Below are 22,779 nucleotides of genomic sequence, written 5' to 3'. Positions count from 1 at the left end.
GAAGAGCCCCATATAAACGAAGTTGCTCTTTTTTGTACTATTCTCAAAAAATAGGAAGGAATTGGAATAGGGAGGACTCTGAATAGATAAAGCAATTTGGGTAGAATAGTCATTTTGATTGCATTAATCTTCCCTATCCAGGATAAAAGAAGTTGCGACCATTGTTTTATTAGATTTGTGATCTGTCTTAATACAGGAGGATAATTGGTTGAGAATAAGTCAGAATGAGATGCTGTTAAATGAATTCCAAGATATGGGATTGATTTTTCTGCCCATGTGAATGGGAGTGCAGCCCTAGCCGGGATCAATTCCATGTTTGTGAGTGAAATATTAAGCACTAGGCATTTCTTAGGATTAATCATAAGGCCGGATAGGGCTGCAAATCCATCAAGAGCTGGTATTAAGTTAGGACCAGAGACCTGTGGTGATGATAGAAAAAGTAATATATCGTCTGCAAATATACATAATTTGTGTGTAATACCTCCTACTTCAATGCCAGTTATAGTTTGGTTTGTTCTGATGTATTGGGCCATGGGTTCGAGTATAAGGGAAAATAATAAGGGAGATAATGGGCAACCCTGTCGGGTACCTCTTTCGATATTAAAGGCTTCAGATTTGTATCCAGCATATTTTATATAGGCTTTGGGTTTATTATATAATGCTTTGATCCATGTTAAAAAGTGGGGTCCAAAACCCCATTTTTGTAATGAATATTGCATATATTGCCAGGATACTGTGTCAAATGCCCTCTTAATATCGAGAGATAGAAAACATAAAGGGATTTTCCGTTTTTTAGCAATATGTGCCAATAACACTGCTCTGCGTATATTATCGCCTGCCTGTCTATTTGGCATGAAGCCTACTTGATCTCTATGTATTAATTTTCCTATAATGCTATTGAGGCATTTTGCTATTATTTTTGCTAATAATTTAATATCGAGGTTTAACAGAGAGATAGGCCGATAATTCACACAGGAAGTATCATCAGAAAGGGGTTTTGGGATCATACAAACAATTGCCATTAGTGTTTCTTGCCGAAAAGAATGTCCATCTAGAAGTTTGTTAAAAGTTTCAGTGAGAATGGGAGAGAGTATTTCTGAGAATGTTTTATAGTATAAAGCCGAGTAGCCGTCTGGGCCTGGTCTTTTGTTAAGTTTTAGGTCTTTTATGGCGTTAGCAACTTCATCTATAGTTATAGGCTCATCCAAACTGCTTTTTTGATTCTGAGATAACTCAGGTAAGGTTATTTTTGAGAAGAAGGATTCAGCCTCTGTTGGATAAAATTCATTGTTTGTCTTGTATAAAGTTGCGAGATGTGAGTGAAATTTATGGACTATTTTAACTGGATTACAAGTGTAAACATTTTTTGATAATTTCAAACGTATTGGTTTGAAAGATTTGTTAGTTGAATTTAATGCCCGAGCCAAATATGTACCTGGTTTGTTTGTATTCATGTAGAAATTGTGTTTGGAGCGTTTGAGGGATTTATCAACTGACTCAGTGAGAAATAGATCGTATTCCAATCTAGATTTTTCCAGATGAGATTTTGTACTCTGAGATGGATTATCTTGAAATGATATGTAGGCTGCATTAAAATTGAGTTCTAGTTTTTTTGCTAGATTTTTGCGTTCCCGTTTAAATAGTGCCATTTGTCTTTGTATTGTACCACGCAAGACAAGCTTATGAGCTTCCCACAGTGTTATTGGGGAGATGTCTGTTGTATTATTAATTGTTATGTATTCCTTTAAAGCTTGTTCAATGGCCATCTGATGTAGTGGGTGTTTGAGCATTATGTCCGGTAAGTACCACGTTGGGTCATGCGCTTTTGGTATGGCTGAGGCTATAGTAGTGTATACTGCATTATGGTCAGACCACGGAATCGGAATTATATCTGATGCAATAATTTCTGGTATCATTCCGATTGTTAGAAAAATATGATCTATTCTGGTGAAGGTTTGATGAGGGTGCGAGAAATAAGTGAATTTCTTTTTCATTGGGTTACTTTCTCTCCACGAATCTACCAGATTGTATTTGGAAAGAAGTTGAGAAAAAGGTAATCTAGAGGTTATTTTGGATGGTGTAAAAGGTGATTTATCTAGAAATGGGAGGAGGACCTGGTTCGAATCCCCACACATTATCACTGTTCCTATTTTGTGTGTATTAATCACTTGTAATATATGTGAGAGGAATGGTGTAGGTTGTTTGTTAGGAGCATAGTAGGAAATCACCGTGATTGCTGTATCCATTATATAACCCATGAGTATCAGGTATCTACCTTCTGGGTCTTTAATTTCTGATGATAAGGTGAATGGTGTGGATCGGTGAAATGCAATTAGAGTTCCCCTTTGCTTGGTACAGGCAGAAGCCGTGTAAATTTGTTGATAAAAAGGAGAAATATATTTTGGAGTAGAATCTTTGGTGAAGTGTGTTTCTTGGAGGCATACTATGTGAGCCTTCTTGTTATGGAAAGTACGGAAGGCTTTGGTCCTTTTTTGAGGGACATTTATTCCCTGAACATTCAGGGAAAGTATATTCAGTGGTGCCATGGCAATAGATCAAATAGTTTTGACTTACTTTTTGTTATGCAGAGCTGACTGCGCAGATCAACCTGTGTGGACTGAAGAGATGAATAGATAGAAAAGAAACCAGTGAATTCTGGAGTAAAGAGTAAACAAAAAACATATGAGATTAGATGATACATTGTATAAATTATTTTTTGCAAGTAATCACAATTTACCCGTAAAAGAGAATAAATATCTCTCTCAGGGGAATAAGTGCCTTCGTCACACTCCCACATAATATGGTTGGGAGAATGAGGAGGGCTAATGGGGGTACACGGATCTTCCGCTTACAGGAGAGAAGTGCTATGTCAAAAGACATCAAAATGATGTTTCATTAATTGGAGTGCAGAATATAGTTTTTGTTGAAATTATTTATTCCAGGGTGGTTGTATATGGTTATTCTTGCCCTAGGCTAAATAATTCAGTTAGAAAGGTACTGTTAATAACTTTGGTATTGATGAAGATAGTTTGAATTATTTTGGGATTTTAACCCTTTTAGAGTAAACAATTACATATTTTATTCATATGTAACTGTTTAGATATGTTAACTCATAAAATTGAGGTTGTATTGCTTCAGATTAGAATAAACAAAAACATAATTCTAGGAACTAGTTAGGTAATAATATATTTGTTTTAAGAAAAGAAAGAAAAAGCTTCCATTACTTCTGGATTATTGAACATATTTGTCCTAAAAAGTAATAAATCTATTGTTATTACCTGATAATATATAACTGAACAAGAATTTCCTTATTTCACTTATATATTCTAAGGCTATATGAATCAGAAGTAATAAGAAATATAACTGGAATGTAACATGATCCCACACAGTGTGTGACTATCAGAATGCAGTTACATTCAGTTATAAATATAGGTTTTTTATAGAGAACCATCTCTTAGTATAATAAATGAAGAGATATCAGGAATTAGGATGTCAGTCCATTGAATCTTCTTGGTCCATGGATGATGTGGCATAACGGCCTCTTTTGTGAGAATGATGATTCCCATTTTGTTCTGAAATTTTCTGGGTGCTGCCTGAAGGTGAAGATGATGCCATTCTTCTTCGTGTGGGGGTGTTGCTGCTTGTGGGTTCTGTCAGATTTAATTTTAAAAGGGTTTGTTGTAGTTCATCTGCTGATCTGCTTCTGTAAATTGTACCTTGGTAGTTAAATCTGACTGAAAAGGGGAAGCCCCATTGATACATAATGTTGTGGCGTTGCAGTTCCATTAGTTGGGGTTTCATGGATCGTCTTTTAGTAATAGTAAGTTGGGATAGGTCAGCAAAAATTTGATAATTGTGTCCTTGAAAATTAAGTTCCTTTTTTTCTCTTGCAGCAATTAGTATTTGTTCTTTTGTTCTGTAATAATGAAATTTTGTTATTATATCACGTGGGGGTCCATCTTTCTTTTTGGCTGTGAGGGCTCTGTGTACTCTGTCCAGTTCTAAACGTTCAATAGGGATATCTGGCTTTAGTTCTTGTAATAGAGCAGTAATAGTAGATTGCAGGTCTGTCACAGTTTCAGGTATTCCCCTTATGCGCAAGTTTGAACGTCTGGCTCTATTTTCGTAATCTTCGAGCTTAGTTTGAAGTATTAAATTCTCTTTTTTTAATTGTTCCAATTCTGTTATATTTTCTTGGGTTGTAATTTCAATTTCATCCATTTTTATTTCTAAGGCTTCGGTGCGGTTTCCCAGCTCTCTTATTTCTTTGGTTAGGCTTTTTGTTATTTGGTCTGAGGTTTGTTTTAAAGCCTTATGAAGCATCTTTTCAAACTGTAATAATATGACTGGGGATGCTGAGGAGGCTTGTGGAGAAGTTTGTGAGAGGATTTGTTCTGTATCTGACTCAAATGGAGAGTCTTGCTGTGACATTTTCTGTCTGTGAGAGCGCCCTGATGCTGTATCTTGTGAGGTGACTGGAGCTGCTTCAGCTGCAGTGAGTGCCTGTGAGCTCTTTGTGAGGTGATTTTTATTTCTGCCACGGTTTCCTCCCAGTACCATATTTCCTGCCCAAACTTTCACAGTTTGTTCCCTGGGGCAAAAAGGTTCAAATAGATACCTTTTGAGCCTGCAGGCTCCGCTTTGTCCTTCTCTTCTCTCCTCAGCGGTGTGGAGCTCTAACAATGCATGTCTGCTCCGCTAGGCTCCGCCTCCTGCCCCCCATATGAAGTTTTTTTTTTACCAAACAAACAATTACAGTATTACAGGATGCAACGCTTAGGCTTAATGTACATGGGATGCTTTTACAACCTCCTCTAAACGATTTAACTTGACAGATAGTAACCCACATTTAAAATGTCCGTTTTGCCGCGTTTACATGCCACGTTTAGCGGCGTTTAGAATCGCCTTTTTTTCAAAATATCCAAAAATGAAAAATGCCTGAAAATGAAACCCGGCTAAATGTGAGTTACCACGTTTAGCCACGTTTAGAAGCGTTTGGCGCTTGAAATGCCTCTAAACTCAGCGTCTGAACTCATTTTTTTTCCTATCCAAAAAAGGCCTCTAAACTCAACTGCCCAGAAAGGACTATAAACGACCCTGTGTACATGTACTGATAAGATAACATAGAGGAGAGTTCGGGAGCACTTGAAAAAAATGCCCAACTGCTCCTAAACGTCTGTTTAGCAGCAGCAGTGTACATGAGGCCTTACACTGTTTTAACAGAGTATTAGGACCCATTCACACCTGAGCGTTTCATAGAGCCCAGCTCCAAATTGCTCAGTATCCAAGAATTCCATTTATTTCAAAGGTGTTTCTTCACATATGAGTGTTCAGACACCTGTAGCTCAACGCCTGATACTGCAAAAGCTACATGTTCTACATCAGTGATGGCGAAACTTGGCACCCCAGATGTTTTGGAACTACTTTTCCCATGATGCTCCACTACACTGCAGAGTGCCAGAGCACCATGGGAAATGTAGTTGCAAAACATCTGGGGTGCCAAGGTTCGCCATCACTGTTCTACATTATGTCAGAATTTGGTGTTTTTGGCCCCATGGACTTGAATGAGAACTCCTGAATATGGCATTTTTTTAGCCTGTAAGAACCAATCTCCTCCACTAATGCTTTCCATTGGCTTAAACAAAATGCCTGAAGCATGAATACACATACAGTGCCTTGAAAAAGTATTCATACCCCTTGAAATTTTCCAAGTTTTGTCATGTTACAACCAAAAAACGTAAATGTATTTTATTGGTATTTTATGTGATAGACCAACACAAAGTGGCACATAATTGTGAAGTGCAAGGGAAATGATAAATGGTTTTCCAAATTTGTATTCAGCCCCCTTTTCTCTGATACCCCTAACTAAAATCTAGTGGAACCAATTGCCTTCAGAAGTCACCTAATTAATAAATAGAGTCTTCTGTCCTCCCTAGATTCCTTTCATAACCTCACGGGCCTAGGAGTGAACCCTTCTAAATGTTCGGCTTTACCCATTCACCTCCCCCAACCTTTATTGACTACTCTTAAAGATAAATTCAAATTCTCCTGGAATCACGACGCATTGCAATATTTGCGCATATAACTAGCCCCTTCTTTTAAGCAGATATATTCATTAAACTACCCTCAAGCTTTCTCTAATGTTAAACGCCTTTTAAATCAATGGTCCTCATACCATATATCATTCTTATGCCCCGTACACACGGTCGGACTTTGTTCGGACATTCCGACAACAAAATCCTAGGATTTTTTCCGACGGATGTTGGCTCAAACTTGTCTTGCATACACACGGTCACACAAAGTTCTCGGAAAATCCAATCATTCTGAACGCAGTGACGTAAAACACATACGTCCGGACTATAAACGGGGCAGTGGCCAATAGCTTTCATCTCTTTATTTATTCTGAGCATGCATGGCACTTTGTGTGTCGGATTTGTGTACACACGATCGGAATTTCCAACAACGGATTTTGTTGTCGGAAAATTTTATGTCCTGCTCTCAAACTTTGTGTGTCGGAAAATCCGATGGAAAATGTGTGATGGAGCCGACTACACGGTCGGAATTTCCGACAACAAGGTCCTATCACACATTTTCCGTCGGAAAATCCGACCGTGTGTACAGGGCATCAGGGAGAATTCAAGCAGTTAAAATGAATATCCTCCCAAAACTCTTGTTCCTCTTTAGGTCCTTACCTCTGTATGTCTCTCGCTCCACGCTACTAACAATCCAATCGGATCTGCTCAGATTCATATGGCAAAACAAAAAACCTCGACTAGGTCGTTTATTGATGTATAGAGCCCGTGTGAGGGGTGGCTTGGGATGCCCAGATCTAAGGAAATACTTATTCAATTGGCGCAATGGCATACCTCCCGTACTTCTATACCATGGCTGCAATTTGAGCGGATCTCTGTGGCTGCATATTATCTCCCGGGTCTTCTCTGGTCACGCTCAATATCTCCAAAAGACATTACCCCACTTAATAATATAGTAGGCCAATCATTATATATATGGTCCCTCTATTCGAAGAAGTTTAAATGCAAATCTGACCCGCCACTCCTGTATTCCTTTTTGGGAGAACCTTCATTCCCTCCGGCCTTTACCTCAGACACGTCATTCCTCAATTGGTCTGCAAGGGGTTGGGGGAACCTTGAATCTCTGTTGCAGGGCACTTCCTTTTGTTCGTACACACACTTACAGCAAAAATATGCCATGGGACGATTGGATTTTTACCAATACCTGCAAATAAGACACTTCTACTCTGCAACCTTGGTTGGCGGGGTGGAACTGACAAAAACTCAATTTGAATTCCTGTGCGGGGAGGCCTTCAGGGATAGGGGGACTAGCTCCACTCTTTACTGATACCTTAACGACTACAATTCCTCTCCAAAATCTATAGCAATCGAGGCATGGGAGGCAGAGACGGCTCAGGAATTCCTAGTGGAGGACTGGCAAGACATGATTGACAACATGCACAAATGTACACGCTCTATATCCATAAAGGAAACTGTACTCAAACTACATACCCATTGGTACTATACTCCAGATCATCTTCACAAAATATACCCACTGGTTCCTGGCACATGCTTTAGAGGATGGCAGGACAGGGGTACGCTATTGCATACGTTCTGGAGTTGTAAGGCTATAGATCCCATTTGGCAAAAAACAACCTCTCTCATAACACTTCTATCTGGAGTATCGGTTACTTTGACTTATCAAATGTGTTTGTTGTTTGCAGAACTCCCAGCTGTCCCCCCCCCCCCCCAACAGAAATTAGTCCACACTCTTTTTAGCGCTATCCAACGGGCAATAGCAATGAATTGGAAATGCTCCCATGTATCTTGGTCGCAGGTGATTTTACGCATGGAGTCCATTAGGATAATGGAAAGAATACACCATACTCTCCTGGACTCCATTTACATTTTCAACCGCAAATTGAATGTTTGGACGACACTCCTGCTTAGTAACAGACTCGAGGATCCCTCAGTTCCTGCCTCAGATGCTCATTTGAACTAACAGTTGTTAGATTTGATACAATTTACTTGGTAGGTACTTCTAATGCTTATTTTTCTGTGTTCTATATATTGACGAATATAGCATCCTGGTTGAATGATGGCATCTTCCCTACACTCGGGTTGCACACGTATCACAATCACATTTCTTTTAATTTCCCTTATTTTTTTTCTTTCCCAATTAATGGGTTCATTGTGTATTTTGTGGAGATATTTAAAAGGCAACATGTGAGATGTATTGTTAAGCTGTCTTATGCTACCCTGTTACTGTACTTATTCTTCTCACGGTGCTTGTACACCCAGTCTTTATATTATATCTCAATAAAAACGTTTGCAAACAAAATAAATAGAGTCCACCTGTGTGTAATTGAATCTCAGTATAAATACAGCTGTTCTGTGAAGCCCTCAGAGGTTTGTTAGAGAACCTTGGTGAACGAACAGCATTATGAAGGCCAAGAAACACACCAGACAGGTCAGAGATAAAGTTGTGGAGAAGATTAAAGCAGGGTTAGGTTATAAAATAAATCCCAAGCTTTGAACATCTCACAGAGCACTGTTCAATCCATCATGGAAATGGAAAAAGTATGGCACAACTGCAAACCTACCAAGACATGGCCGTCCACCAAAACTGACAGGCTGGGCAAGGAGAGCATTAATCATAGAAGCAACCAATAGGCCCATGGGGTACCTCTAGACAAGTTGCAGAGATCCACTGCTAAGGTGGGAGAATCTGTCCGCAGGACAATTATGGAAGAGTCATTGTTAAAAGAAAGTCATACAGAAGTCCCGTTTGCAGTTTGCGAGAAGCCATGTGGGAGACACAGCAAACACGTGGAAGATTGGGCTCTTGTCAGATGAGACCAAACTTTTACTTTTTGGCCTAAAAGCAAAACGCTATGTGTGGCGGAAAACTAACACTTCAGATCACCCTGAACACACCAAACCCACCGTGAAACATGGTGGTGGCAGCATCCTGTTGTGGGGATGCTTTTCTTCAGCAGGGACAGGGAAGCTGGTGAGAGTTAATGTGACGATGGATGGAGCCAAATACAGGGCAATCTTAGAAGAAAACCTGTTAGAGTCCGCAAAAGATCTAATACTGGGGCAGAGGATCACCCTCCAACAGGACAATGGCCCTAAACATACAGCCAGAGCTACAATTGAATGGTTTAGTTGAAAGCATATTCATGTGTTAGAATAACCCAATCAAAGTCCAGACCTGAATCCAATTGAGAATCTGTGACAAGACTTCAAAATTGCTGTTGACAGACTCTCTCCATCAAAACTGACAGAGCTTGAGCTATTTTGCAAAGAAGAATGGGCAAAAATGTCACTTTCTAGACGTGCAAAGATGGTAGAGACATACCCAAAAAGACTTGCAGCTCTAATTGCAGTGAAAGGTGCTTCTACAAAGTAGGCCCAGACTGGGACAAAAAAATAGGCCTGGGCAGCCCATGCCATGTTAACCAGCCTCTTCCCCACTCTCCATCCTGACTAATGCCCCGCAGCAGCCGGAAGGAGAGGGGGGAACCCAGCAGAGCTGCGGGGGGCAAGGGGGGCCAGGAAAGAGAATGGGGGGCCGGAGAGCACAGGGAGATAGTTGGAGAACACGGAGTAGGCTGGAGAGCACTGGGGGGGCAGAGAGAACGGGGTGAGGTGGAGAGCACAGGGGGGAGGCGGAGAGCATGGGGGGAGAGCACAGGGAAGAAGAGGAGAACATGGGAGAAAACTGAGAACACGGAGTGGGGTGGAGAGCATGGGGGGCCGGACAGCATGGGGGAGGCAGAGAGTGGGGGGCTGGAAAGCACGGGGTACTGGAGAGCACTGGGGGCAAGGAGAGCACTGGGGGGGTCAGAGAGCACAGGGGAGAAGCGGAGAACACGGGGGGAAGCAGAGAACATGGGGTGGGGCAGAGAGCACGGGGTGGCCAAGAGCACGGGGGTGGGCAAAGAGCATGGGGGTAGGTGGAAAACACAGGGGGAGAGGCAGAGAGCACAGGGAGGAGAGACAGAAAGCACTGGGGGGCTGGAGAGCATGAGGGCGGAGAAAACAGGGGGAGGCGGAGAACACTGGGGGGGTGGAGAGCACAGGGGAGAGGCCGAGAACACCGGGGTGGGCAGAGAGCACTGGGGGGTCTGGAGAGCACTGGAGAGGTGGAGAGCACAGGGGGAGAGGTGGAGAGCACTGGGGGCTCAAAAGCACAGGGGAGAGGCAAAGATAACAGGGGGAAGCGGAGAACAGGTGGTGGGGCAGAGAGCACGGGGCGGGCAGAGAGCACTGGGGGGGGCTGGAGAGCACAGTGGGTTGTCAGAGAGCAGTGGGGGGGTTGAAAAGCACTTGGGGGCCAGAGAGCACAGGGGGAAGTGGAAAGCACGGGGGCCGGAGAGCACTGGGGGGGCCAGGGAGCACAGGGGAGCTGGAGAGCACAGGGGGCAGAGAGCACGGGGGGCTGGAAAGCACAGTGGGGTGTCGGAGAGCAGTGGGGGGTTGGAAAGCACTTGGGCGCCAAAGAGCACAGGGGGAGGTGGAAAGTACAGGAGCCGAAGAGCACTGGAGGGGCAGAGAGCACAGGGGGCTGGAGAGCACAGGGGGGGGGGGCGAAAGCATAGGGGAGAGGCAGATAACACAGGGGGAAGCGGAGAACAGGGGATGGGGCAGAGAGTACATGGGGCATAGGGGGGGGGGCTGGAGAGCACAGGGGGCAGAGAGATCAGGGGGCTGGAAAGCACAGGGCGATGTCGGAGAGCACTGGGGGGGCAGAGAGCACAGGGTGGCTGTAGAGTCGGGGGTGGAGAGCACAGGGGGATGTTGGAGAGCACTGGGGGTTCAGAGAGCACTGGGGGTGGGGCTGGAGAGCACTAGAGAGCTGGAGAGCACAGGGGCAGGGGTCAGAGAGTACAGGGGGGCAGAGAGCATAGGGGGATGTTGGAGAGCACTGGGGGGGTCAGAGAGCACTTGGTTTTCAGAGAGCATGGGGGGTTGGAGAACACAGGGGGATGTCAGAGAGCACAGGGGGGTTGGAGAGCACCGGTGGATGTTGGAGAGCACAGGGGGGATTTGGAGAGCACTGGGGGGCTGGAGAGCACGGGGGGCAGAGTGCACAGGGGACAGAGATCACGGGGGCTGGAGAGCACAGGGGGAGGGGATAGAGAGCACAGGGGGCAGAGAGCACAGGGGGATGTTAAAGAGCACTGGGGGGGTCAGAGAGCACTGGGGGAGACAGAGAGCACTAAGAGAGCTGGAGAGCACTTGGTTCTCAGAGAGCACGGGGGGAGCAGAGAGCACGGGGGGCAGAGAGCACAGGGGGATGTTAAAGAGCACTGGGGGGTCAGAGAGCACTGGGAGAGACAGAGAACAAAGGTGGTAACGGGAACTTTATGGAAGGAGACAATCCACCCACATCCCTATATTCATATACAATCGAAAGATTTCCTCTTAAGTGGGATTTTAAAGGGTGGAAGTCTCAAATAATATATCAAAAATATAAGAAATATTTGTTTTTATTATATCAAAAAATTAGTTAAAAATATGACACATATCGTATAAAAAGACAACAATGGTAGCACAATGGTTACTGCAGTATACAATTAATGATGATACAGATATACAAAACAAATCAACAGAACTGCACTTAACCCACAGAACGCTGGTATAGCAAACAGGAGCTAATTGACAGTGCAGGACCGACGCGTTTCGAGGTTTTTGTATTGATTACGACCTCTTCTTCAGGGGCTGGAGGTGAGATGTATATCTATCGTAGAAAAGACAGTATCACATGGCATCCGATTGAAGAGGGGGAAGGGAAAAGGCTGCTCGCCACCGGGGTCCAGACCCAGGCACCAGGGCCGCCACCAACGAGACCAGGACCGTCAGCAGAGCGTGACCGGACACAAAGGGCGTCACGTCCGTCAGCTGAATAGTAGATGATCTAATAGACTATTGGGCGCATGAATACTGAAAGTATCTCTATCCAGACCTCAAAAATAGTTATCCCTCAACAGACACCATATCGGGTATATGTAGGATAAATGTAAGGTGTTGCGGACTATTGATGCAGAGTAGATGGTTGATCACCGTGCTGGCTCAGAGGGAGATGTTGTCTATGACGGCTGTTAGCTGGCAGAGACCACAGTATAGGAGGATAAGTTAGTGGAACGCCTATGTTCTGTGGCTTGGAAAATCCTGGCAGCTGCACACTCGGTCCGGTGTCTCCACCAGTGTGTGTGTGTTACACACCGGTGGAGACAGCCCACGTGCACTCGCAGACCACGTGCACTCGCAGACCACATGCACTCGCAGACCACGTGCACTTGCAGCCTACGTAACACTAAACTGGTACCTATAGGGAGCTTTTGAAGCGTTGCCTATAGAAAATATAGGGTACTGAAATTAGACGCCATTTCACAGGCGCACAAAAATAAGGTTTAGGTTTGGCATGTTGGGTATCTTGTTTACTCATCTTCTATATTTTACCAAAAATGTGGGTAATTTATTGCGTTTGTCTGCCCTAAAATTCACGTTAGTGTGTTTTTTTTTTTTTTTTTATGAAATTTTGCTTTTCCTAGACCTGTGCGGTAATATCATGTGACGTAAAAAAAATTGGAATTACCACTATTTCATTCTCTAGGGTATCTGCTTTCAGAAAATATATTAATATTTGTGGGTTTTGTGTAATCTGATTTTTTTAAACGTGTGCAAAAAAAAAGTCATGCAAAAATGGCTCTGGCAGCGAAAGGGTTAGTAGGACTGCAATTATTGATGACACCCTGCTGTGTGTGGCGACATGCTTCCTTTCTTGTGTGAATAAGACACATAGTGGCTTTCAACAGGCCCCAGGACGACGTCAGGTGTGACGAAACGCCTAGGGCTGAGCGACGTGCTGGCGTCACCGTGTTCCCAGTGACGGTCTGCTATCGAGAGCCGGCCGGCTCGTTTATACTGCAATCTCTTATTGTTTCAACTGTAAGTGCAATACGTTTTTTTATTTCAATAAAGTAACCTAGGATTTTACACAATGGAAGATTTTATGTCTTTTTGGGCATCAATGGGCAACACGTGCCCCTGAAAGTTTACATTCTGTGAAGACGCTGGGATCAACGTGCCATCTCTCAAAAGGCCCGGGCTGGGTATTAAGCCACAAGCGAGTGTGATCTCCTGTAATAGGAGATCATTTGGAGTCGGTAAGCGGCAGTGTGTGCAGAGGTGGAGGTCTTTATCTGTTTTAACCACCGCTCTTGGGTGCATCTTGTGTTGATTTCACGTTTGAAAATTACCTTAAAACAATGGACGTTTGAAAATCACTTTAAAAACAGTGGACGTTTGAAAACCACTTTAAAACAGCAGACTATTTAAAACATGATCTAATTAATGAATCAATCCATTTTTTATTTATGTACGGAGTCACTTTATATATATATATATAATTTAGCATTATTAAGGTTTATTGGTAGTATTCACTCACATGAGAGCATAGCGCAACTTACTATAGAAAGTTGTTTATTTTGTGCGTACCTCACAGGAAGTTGCAGCTTTGCTTTCTAAAAAAACAAACTTATTCATGTTTCATCCGTTCACTTATTCACTTGTTCTTCTTGTTGGATAAGCGCAGTCATTTTAATTTTATTCTATGTAACATGTGTAGCGCAATGTTTTTGCATGCCAGCATTTACGTTCATGTGTGTGAGTGGGGCTTAAAAAATTTGGGGAGTAACATTGTTTTTTGTTTTTTTTTCAATTTTTTTTTCTTTAGTTAACTTTTTATTTCATCGCATAGACTCTATGTGATGAAATAAAAAGTTAATAATTTGTATACGGATGTACTCAATCGTTGTTCATGTGAAAACCTTAATAAGAAACAATGAAATGAAATAAAAAGTTAACTAAAAAAAAAAATTAAAAAGTGTAAAAAAAAACCAAAAAAAACAAAAAACATTACTCCTCAAATTTTAAGTCTGGTTCGTGTATTTTTGGTGACAGGTCCTCTTTGGTGTAAAAGACCCCCGATGTCTCACCTGTCCTGCAATGAATCTTGCAGCTTTGTTGATTAGGACAGGTTCTCTTTAAAATGTGTCCAGCTGCCAACAGGGATAGTTGTAGTAAACAGAAGCTATGGGCTTGCCTGTTGTGATGTTGTACAGAGCTGTGCCAGGTGACAGGTGATGTGTTGTGTAGTAATAGAAGGATAAAGGTTTGGGTGTCCCCTGTGTACAGAGGTGGAGCAGGGAGGAGAGCACACACTCACCCAGCCAGCACCCAGATGTGCACTAGCACTATGCATTGCGCTGGCTGTACGCTGTGCAGGTTGGTCAGAGCGGAGAGCTGTGATTGGCTGCCTGCTGGCTGGGCTCAGCCCCGAGCTGACACAAAACCACGGCCAAGCAGCGCCTCTCACTGCACTCCAAAGTCCTGGCAAGGAAAGCGGAGAGGAGATTTCCACAGAGGAGACTGCACACTACACACTGCACACTACACACTGCTCATCCCCTGCCCTCACACAGGACCACTATGTTCACATAACGACTGCCCACCTGTGACCACCCTCATTACACCTGACTCCCGGACATGTATGGATGCTGAATGAATAAAGTGCTCCATTGTCACTGTAGTGTGTGACACTGTCTACTACCTGGACATGGCTACACGGGGCTCCGCTTGGCTCGTACTGTGCTGGGCATGCAGCAGCTGCTTGTGTCTTGGAGAAGTGTGGAAGGAAGGAGTGCTGGCCCGAAGGAGCCATGCGGGGGCAGCTGAGGCTGTGCTACCTGTGGGGGACACCGTGTCCGAACATATGCTTAGACTCTATGATAAGTACCGAGGAGGAGGAGGAGGAGGAGGAGGGAGAAGGGGCAGAGATAGCTCCCGCCATCAACTCACCCTCAAGGACGGCAACACCGTGCGGAGCTTCAAACCCCTCACTGGTAAGTCTGCCTAGTATACAGTCTGTATTATATACGGGACACTCGGCTCACACTATACAACTTCTACACCTCCACCCTCACATCTCCTATAGACATTTATATCTTCGTATATATCATTATATTCTCATATATATGTCTATTGCTCACTATATATGTCTATCTTCCCGTACATATGTCTATCTTCCCTTATATATGTCTATCTTCCCATATATATGCATATCTTCTCACATATATAGGTCTCTATCTTCCCATATATATGTCTATCTTCCCATATATATGTCTCTCTTCCCATATATATATATATATATATATATATATATATATATATATATATATATATATATATATATATATATATATATATATATCTTCCCATATGTAGGCCTCTATCTTCCCATATATATATGTCTCTCTTCCCATATATATGTCTATCTTCCCATATATATGTCTATCTTCTCACATAGATATGTCTATCTTCCCATATATAGGTCTCTATCTTCCCATATATATGTCTATCTTCCCATATATATGTCTATCTTCTCACATATATATGTCTATCTTCCCATATATATGTCTATCTTCCCATATATAGGTCTCTATCTTCCCATATATATGTCTATCTTCCCATATATATGTCTATCTTCTCACATATATATGTCTATCTTCCCATATATAGGTCTCTATCTTCCCATATATATGTCTATCTTCTCACATATATATGTCTATCTTCCCATATATATGTCTATCTTCCCATATATAGGTCTCTATCTTCCCATATATATGTCTATCTTCCCATATATATGTCTATCTTCTCACATATATATGTCTATCTTCCCATATATATGTCTATCTTCCCATATATAGGTCTCTATCTTCCCATATATATGTATATCTTGTCACATATATATGTCTATCTTCCCATATATATGTCTATCTTCCTATATATATGTATATCTTCTCACATATAGGTCTCTATCTTCCCATATACATTTATATCTCCTCATATATAGGTTTTTGTCTCTTCATATCTACTACTCTCCTCCCATATAAAGGTCACAAGCCCCCCCATATAAATGCATATCTTACCATATATAGGTCTATATCTTCCCATATGTATGTATATTTTTCCCATATATAGGTTTCTATCTCTTCATATATATGGCTCTTGTCCTGTATATAGGTAACTATCTCCCCATATATAGGTTTCTGCCGCTCCATGTATATGACTATATTCCTAAATATAAGTCTCTATTTCTCTCTATATATGGCTCTTTTCCCATATATAGGTCTCCCTGTCCCCCTATATATATGTCTTTTTCTCCTTATTCCCATATATAGGTCCCTCTTCCCATATACGTGCCTCTTCCTATGTATAGGTCTCCCCTCCCCATATATATGTCTCTCTTTCCATGTATAGATCTATTTCTTCCCTGGTATAGGTCTCTCTTTCTCCCCATATATGTCTTTCTCTTACCTTATATAGCCCCCTCTCTCTCTCTCTCTCTCTCTCTCTCTATATATATATATATATATATGCCTCTCCCCATATATGGGTCTCTCTTCTTATATATAGGTCTGTCTTTCCCCATATACCGTATATGTTCATTTTTCAATTTTTCGGTCTCTCTTACTCTCCCCATATATGTGTCTCTCTCTTCCTCTATATAGGTCTCTCTCTTTCCATATATAAGTCAGTCTCTCTCTATATATATCTCTTTACAGCATTCAATATATGTCTTTCTATCTCATTCTCCCTTTCTGTCTTATGTTGCATATTTTTCTGAAAGAATAGTTGACATAGTTGTGCTATAGTAACTATTATTCCCAATGCCTCATAGTTCCTTATTATAACATGAGAATAAGTGAAGTGACATATAAAGCATCCTTACAGGTGTAAGCTTACATCTGTGTTGTGGTACGTGACCTTTTCTAGTGCCCATAGCCGGCTGGAGCTGACCTTGTACTTAAGTGAACTGTACTGAACCTTGTCTGGTGCTGTTTAGTGTAACACCCCTTTGCTATTTCATTACGGATCCTTGTGTGTCTGTAACTAATTTATTGCGTGGCATGACATTATTACAACTGTCAGAATTCCTAAAATGACACTGAGCCAATTTTGGAGGCTCTCAAACATGAGCTGCGTTCTGTTTTCTTGTTGAGTTCTGATGAATAGGCTGCGTAACGGTAAACCTTGTCTAAGGTATGTCCCTGCTGATAGCCAGACAAACCGCTTTCCTCCTGAAGCCTGGACTGTAATGAATTTCATATTTCAAAGGGATTTATTCGATATAAAATGATCATTACATATATAATAAATGGTAGCTTGTAGTGAACTATCATCTGCAGTGCATGTGCAGGCAAGATACTCAAATAAAAAGAAAAACAGTATCACTGGCAGTACAGTGTTTGTTTGTTTACAGGTAACTGTTTTCTGATTGGCGGCTATGTGTTACTGCACACTGCTCTCATTTGTTATAATGGAAAATAGCCCTAAATCCATAGCAAAGGCAGTATGTAGCAGTGGTGGGCACCTGTAACTACGCAAAATGACTCTATTATACTGGGCACAGGTGCCAATAGGGCAATCATAATAAAACTCTTTGGAAGAGATTTACAAAAACTGGAGCACTCATAATCTGGTGCAGGTGTGCATGGTAGCCAATCAGTTTCTAACGCAAGCTTATTCCATTACACTTTTGACAATAACACCTCATTCACACTTGTGCGACTTGTCATACGACTTTTGACATCAAAGTCGCTTGGCAAATCATACTCCATGTTTTCCAATGATAACCATTAATATATGTGTGACTTAAAGTTGTAGCGACTTCAAAGTTGTTCATGCACTACTTTGGTCCGACTTTCATGCAACTTCTGGGCCCTAGACTTCAATGTTAACCATCAAAAATTGCATGAAAGTCGTATCTATATGTTTTACATGCAACAGTGGGTCAGTCTTTGCAGAGGGACAACAAGTCACATCCAAGTCGCACTCATGCAAAGTTGCATCAAAGTTGCACTCCAAAGTTGTGCAACTTTGGAGTCGTGCAAGTGTGAATAGAGCCTTACATTGAAGTCTACCAAAGTTGGACCAAAGTAGTGCATAAACTACTTTAAAGTAGCTACCACTTTAAGTTGCACATATATGAATGGTTGTCATTGAAAAACATGGAGTACGACTTGTCGTGCGACTTTAATGTCCAAAGTCGTATGACAGGTCGCTCAAGTGTAAATAGGGTGTAAATCTCCCCCTTTTATGTTCATAGCGTGATGAGGCAAAATAAATGTATAAATACCAATCCTAAGGTAGTGTAAAAATATCTCCAGTGGAGTGATAAGGACTAAAGCGTTAAATATTACGGATGTAATTGCTGTGGAGATCAGTGTGGGTACCTGTCAGGGTATTGCATTTTGTTGGGGTGTCACAGTCCAGCTTATTTGTCTTTCAATACTCACATTCACAAAATAGCTGGAATACTTGCCAGCATGTGTTCCTTATGGTAACGTTTTAGCGGAGACATCTTGACAGTCTATTTGGGAAAATGTCAGTTCCTTTGCATTCATAGCTTGAGTCAACGGTTTATTTGTTGTTTAATCTCAAAGTCCGTTTCTAATATGAAATCTTTCAAGGAGATCACACTAATACGTCCTTGAGGGGTTAACATGCGTGGCAACCCTGTTGGGGTAGTCTCTTATGGTCTCTTGTTTATTCAGAAGGGAACACTTACAGGGAACAAGACTAGGAGGCATGTTGAAGAAATCCTGCACCACTAAAGAAGCCAGCGGTGCTTGTAAAGTGCTTGCAAGGGTCGAGCGAGCAGGTGCATACCCAGAGGCCATCCAAGTACCCTCTTTAGATACAAGAGCTGAACTGATATTAAACTCGCACTCACATTTCAGCCATCCATTTATCTTTTCACAGTGGAAAAATCTGCAGAGTACGTGTAAAAAGGCTGCGATGAAGCAATGCTGTGCTGTGTTTTGATCACACCTTTGGCAGCGGAGAGAGTGCGGAGTTAATTACACAAATCCATTCTCTGCCAGAGTAAACAGAAGAGAGCTGGAAAGGGCAGCACACGGGTAAAAAAAAAAAAAACACTTTCATTGGCCTCCCATCTTCTTATTGTAATGATACAATGCAGAACATTGATACTTGCATCTGATTTGTGCTTTATCACTGGATTATCTCCATGCTGGGAAGACAGACTTGAGGTTTTAAAGACTTTATAAAGATGCCCTGGTTAATGAGTAAGTTAGACATCTGGGATGCTTACAATGGCTGTCAGATGTTTTGGCAGTCAGAAAAGTGTTAGGGCAGATGAAATCGCCAATGTGTCATGCGAATTAATTTTATCACATACACCTCAGTCTGTGCAATGATTAACTTGGGTTTTGGCTTGCCGGGCTGCGTTTAATCAGTACTTGCAAATTAAATAGTAGCTCTTGCAATTTTCTTCTACAAGGGAGGAGTTTTTGTGGACTATATCTGGGAAATCATTGAATAAATATTATGACCTAAGACTGATGTCTTCTGTATTTTTAAACAATTTTATCAGATTGCTTAGTAGTTGACTTTAGTGTAGTTCATGGGAAAAGAATGCAATAACCTTACATGGCTAATATCAGTTTGCGTTAAGCAATAATATGCCGAGTTTTAAAAGTAATCGGTGGGAAGTGAAGATCTGCATATTTATTCACCCTGGTTTTTCTCATTTGATGTGCATCATATAACATAATGACCCTTATCAACTGTAAAACCAGACATCGACGGTTCAAATCTGCTGACCTGCTGAAACGGCAGAGATTTAAACCATGTATGGGCAGGCAGAATGTACTTAAGTTGATCAAATGATCAACATGGGCACAACCAACATGTCAGACTTTACACGTGCGATTATTGCTAGTGGCTGTCATAGCTGCTAGCAATAATCATGTTCTCCTGGCAGGGATGGCTTCACCCACCAAGAGAACACAATGGCTCCGTGGGAAGGATTGCCCCTTCAACACTGACTGGGGGAATCTGGCGATTTTTCTTCCCTGCAAAAAAAAATTGCTCCATCAATGGCTGGCTAAAGCATTGGATTTTTTAAAGACATGAAAGCAGTATTAAACCTAAAAGCAAACATTTAGACTACTTTCACGCTGAGGCGCTTTACAGGCGTAGTGCTAAAAATAGCCTGTAAAGCGCCTCTCCTGTCTGAGTGCTTTCACACTGGAGTGGTGCACTTGCAGGATGTTAAAAAAAGTCCTGCAAGCTCTGGGGGGCCACAAAAGATATATAATCACCAGGGGGGAGTATTAAACCGGAACGCGGGCCGCACTTTGGACATGCCTGCCTTAGATGAAATAGCTGTCATGAATACCAAACCATTGACACTGATTTAAAGCACATGTGGAAAGTGAACAAAATCCTAAAAACATGGCTTGTTGGCGTTACTTGAGGACTGAGGTGTGAAACCACTGAAGTAGGCAATAGTTAAAATCCCTGGATGAAAGAGGAGAGAGGCACCAAGGAGCCCAATATAGTTTAGTAAGCCGGTTTATTGAAAAATAGTTTAAAAAGTATAATTATGCACTCACATGGGTGAAGTGAAAGAAGGCATGTCACAATGGTTTTAGTCCATAGTGGATGGATGGCCCAAACTGCTGGAGTCATAGGGGGAAGAGCCTCTAGAAGTGCGGGGAGTGAAGCCGCTGGAGAGACTGTGAAGGCGGAGCTGCAGCCGCTGGTCACAGTCACACTGAGAGAGCCAGATCCTCACTAATGGAATCTGCCGTGTAGGGAGGGATGGACAGCCTGGAAGCACCATCGTGAGAGTGTGTATGTGCTCTGGAACGTGTTTCGAAAGAATTACAAACTTCCTCGATGAAGTTAAAATCTTTTCAAATTTTGTTTATTTTTTTGCCATATGTGAGGAGATTTCTATTCTCTTCCTGTCCAGTACACACATAAAAGTGAGAGTTAATTTCTCCAAAGGGAGGGTAATTTGTTCCTGGAGAGTTGTCACTGGAACAAGTGTCCCCATTGTAAGATTTCCCCTCTAAGGCTCATTCACACGTTACGAAAATCAGAAGGGAAAATTCGTAAGATGAGCTGTCTGCGGATTTTCGGATCGTTAGTACGGTGCTTTCCGACAGATGATTTCACTTTTTGTCAGACAAAAGCTGAAAGTGCAGGCTATAAAATTTTTGTTGGATGTGAACTCAACGTCTGATTTTCGGATGGTCAGTACAGAAATCGTCACACAAAAGTCAAAAGTACAAACACGCATTATCAAAATCAAGGAACGACTGGGAAGAGTTTGGTCTTGTAAACTACCGTTTGTAATCTAGAATTAACATTCGTGACGCGGCAATTGATGAAATGTGGAAATGCAGCGCACATTCTCATCTTCTTTAATGGGATAATAATGAAGTTGCTTTGCTGGTGATACTGATGTAGTTATGCCAAATATATTTTAAAAGGCATTTGTTTTGTACGATCTGAAAATCGTGAATCAACGCTCACCAAAATTCTACTAGCACGAAATTAGCAGAAGGAGCCCAAAGGGTGGCGCTTGTGAGATGAACTTCCTCTTTATACTCTCATAGTACGTCACTACGTTCGTGTTTGTCAAACGACAATTTGCGGATAGTTAGTATGCTAGACAAAATCCTGCACACGCCCTTTTGACAAAAATCAGACGCTCGGTCGTCCAACAATCAGACGGTGTGTACGAGGCCTTAGTCTATTCTAGGCACCACAGATAATTCAGAATTTTCCACCACTTTTAGTCCCGTTTTTACTCAAAAATGTTATTCAAAAATAAAAACATATATTTTGGCTTTAGATACACGTTGACATTTTATGTTTTCCTTTAAAAGTGAATGGAAACTGTTAGAACTCTACTGATAGATGAACTTGCACTGTCCTCATTTTTAGTCATTAGATGACCGCTGTGATCAGTTGCGTGGGTGAGTAATTTTTTCCTATTGGGCATGTGTGAGTTAACAATTAAGCAACAGTATTGCAGGTGAAGTTTATCATATATAAACACATATTTGTAAGACAAACAAGGTTGTATCAGTCTGATGGAATTCCCACTCAGTTGGAAGATCACTATTTCTCAAACATAAAAACTTTTTTTTTTTTATTCTTGCTCACAGTTCAACATTTCAACAATTCAACATGCTAACTTAATACAGATAACCTAATAGATAGAAACTGTACATCCATCTTCCAAAGATCATATGATTTACCCCACATTTAACATATACCCTTTTAACCTTCTTCTGGGTGTCTAATTATTAAAAGCATATGTTAGTTATTTTTTTCTAAACACATCATCCTCTTAAATTGGACTGAATGTCTTTGCTGAGATACATACAAAATCAGACGTTGTATATGCAACACCTGCTTTGAATCTTAACTCCCTTATCTACTTGATACTGAATACATTTTCCAGATCTGGGGCTTTCAAACCGAGATCATGTGATTCCTGGGAGGAACCGAATTCTCTAGCCACGCTGGCCTGGGAGATAACCTAGAATTTTTTTTTGCTAGTGCCTAATGTCTGATGTTTCTGTTCCCTTCTTTGCAAAGCCAATATCCAGATACCTGTATTAAACTTTTCCCCCTAATTTCCCAGTGACGGTTTCTGTGATGTGCTTTTGATAACTGAGGCATGCAAAATATGCTGCAATTACATGGAAAATTTTGCAACTCAAGGTGGCCAAAGATGGATCGCAATCTGGACGGTTCAGCAGGGACCAGCCGGATGTCGACCCATGTGTGGCTACTGCTGCTCAACAGAAGTTATTACATTGAATGACTTCTGTTGAAAAGACCTGTTGGAGAAAAGCCGTTCGGTCAG

At 41.8% G+C, this 22,779-nt stretch overlaps 1 protein-coding gene and 1 long non-coding RNA gene across 2 annotated transcripts in view; one reads left to right on the top strand and one right to left on the bottom strand.

Moving 5' to 3' along the window:
• LOC141107216 (uncharacterized) overlaps positions 1–19,135 on the bottom strand; it is a 31,600-nt gene extending 12,465 nt beyond the window's left edge. The window contains exon 1 of the long non-coding RNA XR_012235823.1: positions 18,383–19,135. This is a non-coding gene — a long non-coding RNA (uncharacterized lncRNA). The remainder of the gene's footprint in view (positions 1–18,382) is intronic.
• The window catches only part of BMP3 (bone morphogenetic protein 3), a 70,553-nt gene continuing 62,039 nt past the window's right edge, over positions 14,266–22,779 (top strand). The window contains exon 1 of the mRNA XM_073597941.1: positions 14,266–14,926. Coding sequence (XP_073454042.1) covers positions 14,641–14,926 — 286 coding nt within the window. The 5' untranslated portion in view covers positions 14,266–14,640. The remainder of the gene's footprint in view (positions 14,927–22,779) is intronic.

Source organism: Aquarana catesbeiana, linkage group LG01 (genome assembly GCF_042186555.1).
Source record: "Aquarana catesbeiana isolate 2022-GZ linkage group LG01, ASM4218655v1, whole genome shotgun sequence".
NCBI classification, from domain to species: Eukaryota; Metazoa; Chordata; class Amphibia; order Anura; family Ranidae; genus Aquarana; species Aquarana catesbeiana.
This window is presented reverse-complemented; position numbering and strand designations above follow the sequence as displayed.